General features: G+C 42.5%; 1 protein-coding gene across 3 annotated transcripts in view; it reads left to right on the top strand.

The window, feature by feature from the left end:
• Bfar (bifunctional apoptosis regulator) overlaps positions 1–4,470 on the top strand; it is a 37,878-nt gene extending 33,408 nt beyond the window's left edge. For all 3 annotated transcript variants that reach the window (XM_031363095.1, XM_031363098.1, XM_031363097.1), the window contains one exon: positions 2,971–4,470. In XM_031363095.1, the coding sequence (XP_031218955.1) occupies positions 2,971–3,163 (193 nt within the window). In that variant the 3' untranslated portion in view covers positions 3,164–4,470. The remainder of the gene's footprint in view (positions 1–2,970) is intronic.
• The last annotated feature ends 1,767 nt before the right edge of the window (positions 4,471–6,237 follow it).

Raw genomic sequence — 6,237 nt, forward strand, 5'->3', positions numbered from 1 at the left:
CCTTTCAGTGGGAGATGGTTGGAGTAACGGGGAGTGGTAAAGAAATACCAGTGAGGGTGGTCCCCTTTAAAGTATTTTTAGACCTGGCATGGGGGCAGTCTACAAAGACCTATAACTCCAACCCCATGGGATCTGGCATCCTCTTCTGGCCTCTGAGGGCACTGCATTCATATGTAGAAACCTATACTCATATACATATAACTAAAAAAAGTGAATAAAAATAAAGTCTTTAAAAAAGAAAAACTCTACCTTGACTCCTCAGGCTCTGATTTGAGAAATATTCTTTAAACAGCAAATAAGAAAGTTATTTGTGTCTAAGAGGCAGTCTTTATTTCATATAATGATTTGGTGTGTTCTTGATTTTCTTTGGTTTCTTTCTTTTATTTTGTTAGAGATGGGGTCGATCTTAACTTTCAAATGTCATGATAAAACGCTGTGATCAAAGTCAACTTAGAAAAGCTGGTATGGTTGTGCATTTTTTTTTTTATCTCAGCCCAGGAATCTCAGCCCTGGGAAGCAGAGACAGACAGATCTCTGTGAGTTCAAGACCAGCCTGATCTACAAATCGAGTTTCAGGACAGTTAGGGCTGTTACACACAGAAACTCTTTTATTTTTTTTGGAGGGGGTCGGGAATCAGTTTGTGGATTTATTTCAGCTTACTGTTTGAGTTCATCCAGGGAAGTCAGGGTAGGAACTAAAGCAGAAGTCTTGGAGAGATGCTGCTTTCTGGCTTGTTCACCATGGCTTGCTCAGTTTGCTTTTTTATACCACCCAGACCTTTGCAGAAATGACATGGCCTACAGTGTGCTGAGTGATCTCTTGCCTCAGGCTTCTGAACTATATTATGCTATTCTGCCTGGCTCTTTGTGTTTGTTGGTTTTGTTTAGTTTTTAGGTTTTCGCTTTGTATATATGTATTTATTTACTTTGTGTATGTATATTAAATTATTTTGTATATGTATATGTTTATTTTGTCCTGCTTTGTAGCTCAGTCTAGCTACTCACTAGTAAACCAAGGTCACAAATGCTAGGACTAAAGGAGTGCACCACTATGCCTGGCTCATTGTTCTAATTGTGTGTGTGTGTGTGTGTGTGTGTGTGTGTGTGTGTGTGTGTGTGATTGTTCTAATTGTATGTGTGTGTGTGTGTGTGTGTGTGTATTGTGTGTATGTTTTGCCCATGGGTCTCAAACTTAACAAACCTGCCTCTGCCTGCCAGATGCTGAAATTACAAGCATGTGCAGTCATATGTGGTTTTCATATTTAAAAGTAAGTCAGATAACTTCTGGGGTGGTGGGTATTTGAAGGATTTTATTAATTGATGAGTAATCAAAGGAAAAGCAAATATAGAAAAGAACAATATAGTAAAGGCCAGAGAGACATCTTGGGAATTTTATACTGTTCTAATTCGGTTTTGCCAGCATTTTGGGAGAATAACTTTTCCGGATTAATGTAGGATGAGAACATTGGGCTACCTAGTCTGTAAGTAGATCTCTTGGCAAGTAACAAGAGCCAACCTAATTGACTTACTACAAAGGATTTAAATGCTAACCCAGAGTAGAAACCATGTTTGGACCCTGTTTTAGTAAGGGCCTTATTGCTATGAAGAGACGTTATGAACATAGCAACTCTACATTTAAGTGGAACTGGCTTAGAGTTTCAGAGGCTTAGTCCGTTATTGCCATGGCGGGGAAGCATGGCAGCATCCAGGCCAGCATGGTGCTGGAGAAGGAGCTGAGAGTTCTACATCTTGGTCTGCAGGCATTAGAAGGAAACTGTCTGCCCACACAGTGACACACTTCCTCAACAAAGCCACGCTTATTCCAACAAGGCCACACCTCCTAATAATGCTACTCCCTATGGGCCAAGTACTCAAACACATGACTCTGTGGTGGGCATACCTATTCAAACCAGCACAGACCAGGAGATCCAAATAGTCTCCTCAGGGCTGCCTCACTCAGGACCACCTTGCTCACAGGCTGTCCTTCCTATGCTGCTCAGCTCCTCTCAGCTCTTGCATCTCATGGCCTCTGGTTGCCCCAGAGCTTGGCCTAGCAGTGCCAGTAAAAAACAAGCACTTCTTTTCCCATCACACTTGAAACAAGCCTTTATTTGGTCCAGCTTGAATCATGTGCTCACACATACACTACAGGAGTGTGCTGGGCTCTCCATGGCCAAGCTCACTGTATGAAGCATATCTCCAATTCAGACCACATAGGAAAACAGAGGAGGGAGGGCCTGGAATGCTCACATTGCCTCAGGTAGACAAGCCAGGCACCTCCAGAGCAATTCAGACTATTTCAGGAAAACTGCTCCAGGCAAACAGGCTACCACATTGTTTCATATTGATATCCTGTCTCTCACACAATTCCTGGTCTTATAAATTGTTATAAGAAACTCAAGTGTTTCCATTCTGTAGACTCTTTTATTCATTTAGAGAATGTGGATATTCATACTTAGGCTTTGTTTCTCTGTGTTTCATCCCCAGCACCACATCACAAGATATGGTGGCACATGTCTGAAATCCCAGCCTTCAGGAAGCAAAGGCAAAAAGATGAGAAGTTTAGCTACATAGCAATTTTAGGCCAAACTTGAGCTATATGAAAGTTTATCTCAGGAAAAAAAAAATACCATTGCCAGGTTGTGATGGCACATGCCTTTAATTGGGAAGCAGAGGCATGTAGATCTCTGTCAGTTTGAGGCTAGCCTGGTCTAGAGTTCCAGGACAGCCAGGGCTACATAGAGAGAACCTATCTTGAAAAGCTAAAAAGAAAGAAAAAGAAAAGGGGTGACAAAGCAGGTAGAACCAAGGCTGTGCCAGTGTGCACAGAAAGCATCCTTAGAGGACACATGCTAGGAGCTGGAGACTGGTTAGGCAGAGGTGTTTCCTCAGTTGTGGGCACAGGTGACGGGGCAGACCCCTCAGCACCCAGCTTATCCAAGCCCACCCTCCACTCTTCTTTCTTTTCAGGACAGTGCCCCAGAGGATGTGGAGCCACTTTTGGAAAGTATCGACACAAGGGCTTTTCATGGCCATGTTCTGGCCGCTTATTCCTCAGTTTGTCTGCAACTGTTTATTTTACTGGGCTCTGTACTTCAACCCAATTATTAACATTGATCTGGTGGTCAAGGAAGTCCGACGGCTGGAAACCCAAGTTTTATGATTGGCAGCAAGGCCCCAAAAGCCCATGAATCTACCTGACATCTAAGCTGTGACATTCAAAGAGACAAGGGACTCATTTCTACTCCTGGTAATACAAGGTGCTGCTTCGGTGTGTCAAGGCTTCAACCAGGACCCTCGTCCTCTGACTCTGGCACCATGCCAGCTGACTGCTACCCAGGTCAGATTGGACTCTATGGTCAACACCCAACCAGTCTTCTTACAGGGACTTGAGAGGCTCAGGCTACTATGACCAACAGAAGTGAAAGTCTTGGACATAATTTGGGGTGACATGCTGTCAAAAGGGCAATATAGGCTGGGTGTGGTATTACACACCTTGAATCTGAGCACTAGGAAAACAGAGAAAAGTGGATTTCTGAGTTCAAGACCAGAGTGTCTACAGAGTGAGTTCTACAACAGCCAGGGCTACATAGAGAAACCCTGTCTCTTAAAAAAAAATGAAATTAAAACAAAACAAAAAGAAGAAAAGATAAAAAGGAAAGTCATTAGGGTCAGTAGCCTTAACCTCACTGACTGACAGGCTCCTAAACCAGGCTTGTTGGGGCCAGTTCTGTCCCATGAGTCAAGTTTAGGGAAACAAGAGTAGGTTTTTTTCATAGTCATAGATAGTTAGACATACAAAATAAAAATAAAGACCTAGAATCCAGTCATGGTTTCTTACTGAATTGTTAGTAGGTTTCAGAATAAACCCAGAGAAAACTTGAGGCTAAGAGACTGATGTATAGCTGTGTTGTTTGCTGTTGTGATCATTGGAAGCTGAGTTCTCCTTTCTGTGAGCAGGGAGCTGAATGGAATGCCCATCAGGCTGAGTCTCCACAGGTGACTGAGCACTGCTTGCTGTTTTGTTTTGAATAATTTAATCTGTACAATAAATGCGATATAGACTGTTCAAGGAGCATTTTGTAAGCTGCCCTCATACTGCATAATGGACAATCGTTATTGTTCTGTTCTTTAATATAAAAGCAAGCATAATTATGCCAAGTCCTGCCATCATAAATATGGAGTAAGGTGAAGGGTGACCTTTATGTCAGTGTAGATATAGTGTACACAGCAGATGTAGAGAGTGTGAGCTCATCAGCTTTGGCCTGGTTGAAACAGGCTTGCATCCAAAGTGTGTGGGGGGGCGGAGAATGTAAGGGTGTGAGAGAGACAGGGACAGAGGGAGAGAGACAGAGAGACTTGGTAATTCATTAACTCTTTGTATCTCACAGTAAGATTTCACTTAAACTTTACATTGAAAGTTTGGAAAATTACTTGAAATAAAAATTAAAGATTTTTATACAAATACAACCTCTATTAGAGAAATCTGATTGCTAAGGAAATACAAGGGAAAACCTACATTGCTTGTTGTGTTATAAACTAGTCTTGTTGAGTTTCCAGTTCTGTGGGATGTTGAACCAGGATGCTTGCTTAGAGATTTCTATAGGGAGGGAAGAGTCTTTCCCAGTTCTCTCACAGAATCCCAGGGCCACCTGACTTTGTCTGCAAGACAGCAGTTCTGTGGCTCAGGCACACTGTAGTATCTGCATTCCAAGAGACCCCTGCTTCCCATGAGGAGGTAGGGGCTAGCTGCCAAAGGTCATTGCACTGATAGTGACAGTCAGAGGTTCAGGAGTGCCCAGGATGGACCATATATAGCCAGCCTCCCAATATCCCGCCCCAACCTGAAGCCTTCCACACTAACCCCATGTACACTGACACGGTACCTCAAAGGTGAATAATGACCAGGAAAAGAGGAGATTGGGCATAAAACAGATGGGCTGGCACTCTAGCTTCCATTAGAGTGGGCATGCTCAGATCTAGGAGCACAGACAGGCTTGTGTTAATGCTTGAATCTATCTACCCTCCCAGGAATACTTGGGGTCATCAAATGGGGGATATCCATGTGAAATGTTCAGACCCTGAAAAGTGACACCTCTCCAGATCTGAGCCTCATATAGCCCAGGATGGACTCAAACTGGTTACGTAGCCCAAGCTGATTTTAAGTTTTGGATCATCAGGTCTTTGGAATTCTGGAATTACACTTGCGTGCAACTACACCCAGTTTTATATGGTGCTAGGAATTAACTTCTAGGCTTTATGTATGGAAAGCAAACACTGTACTAGCTTTGTGATATCCCCTAGCCCAAAATGGGATTTATTTACGCAGATCCTAATTTACAGAAATAGGAAATGTCAGAGCTGGAACTTTTAAAATCCCAAAGTTGGCAGTGCTAGATATGCAACCCAGGGTTCATTCATGGTGGGCAAGTGTTCTACCATTGAGCCACATGCCCAACCTAATACTGCTTTTCAAGAGGCAGTTGTCCAACGTTTTACATTAATGATAGAAAAGACTGAAAATAGTAGGGCATGGTCTCAACTGCGTCTTCTAAAACTAGGACACATGCTGGCAGTATTTTGTACAAATTTGAATTTGACTATTTATTTGGGTATTTTTAATATTATTTTATCTTCTATGCATAAATATTTTGCCTGCATTATGCGTGTGCATCATGTGCCTCATATGCAGAGGCCAGAAAAGGACATGGTGTTCCCTGGAGCTGGAGTTGCCCGTGGTTACCAGCTGCTTTGTGGAGTTAAAGCAGCAAATATGCTTTAAGCAGTAAACCATGACTTCAGCCTAGCTCTTTATCATTGTTATTTTGCCGGAAATCTCCAACCCAAATAAGCTGAGTCAAAGAAAACACAACTCAGTAAATATGAATACAAGCTGCACGCCTAGAGTGGACAAATTTACCACCACACTATTCCCTATCTATGAGACCCCTTGTTTTTTTGTTTTTGTTTGTTTGTTTTTTATGAGTTTTGTTTGTTTGTTTTTTATGAGATTTTGTTTGTTTGTTTGTTTTTTGGTTTTTTGAGACAGGGTTTCTCTGGGTAGCCTTGGCTGTCCTGGAACCAGAGAGATATTTTCTTTATTTATATTTCAAATGATACCTCCTCTCCCCTTTCACCTTGGGGAGGGGGGAGGAACCAAACCTGTTTCCACCCTCTCCCACATCCTGGCCCTGGCATTCCCTACACTGGGTCATAAAACCTTTACAAGACCAAGGG

The sequence above is a fragment of the Mastomys coucha genome, unplaced genomic scaffold (assembly GCF_008632895.1).
Source record: "Mastomys coucha isolate ucsf_1 unplaced genomic scaffold, UCSF_Mcou_1 pScaffold12, whole genome shotgun sequence".
Taxonomy (NCBI): domain Eukaryota; kingdom Metazoa; phylum Chordata; class Mammalia; order Rodentia; family Muridae; genus Mastomys; species Mastomys coucha.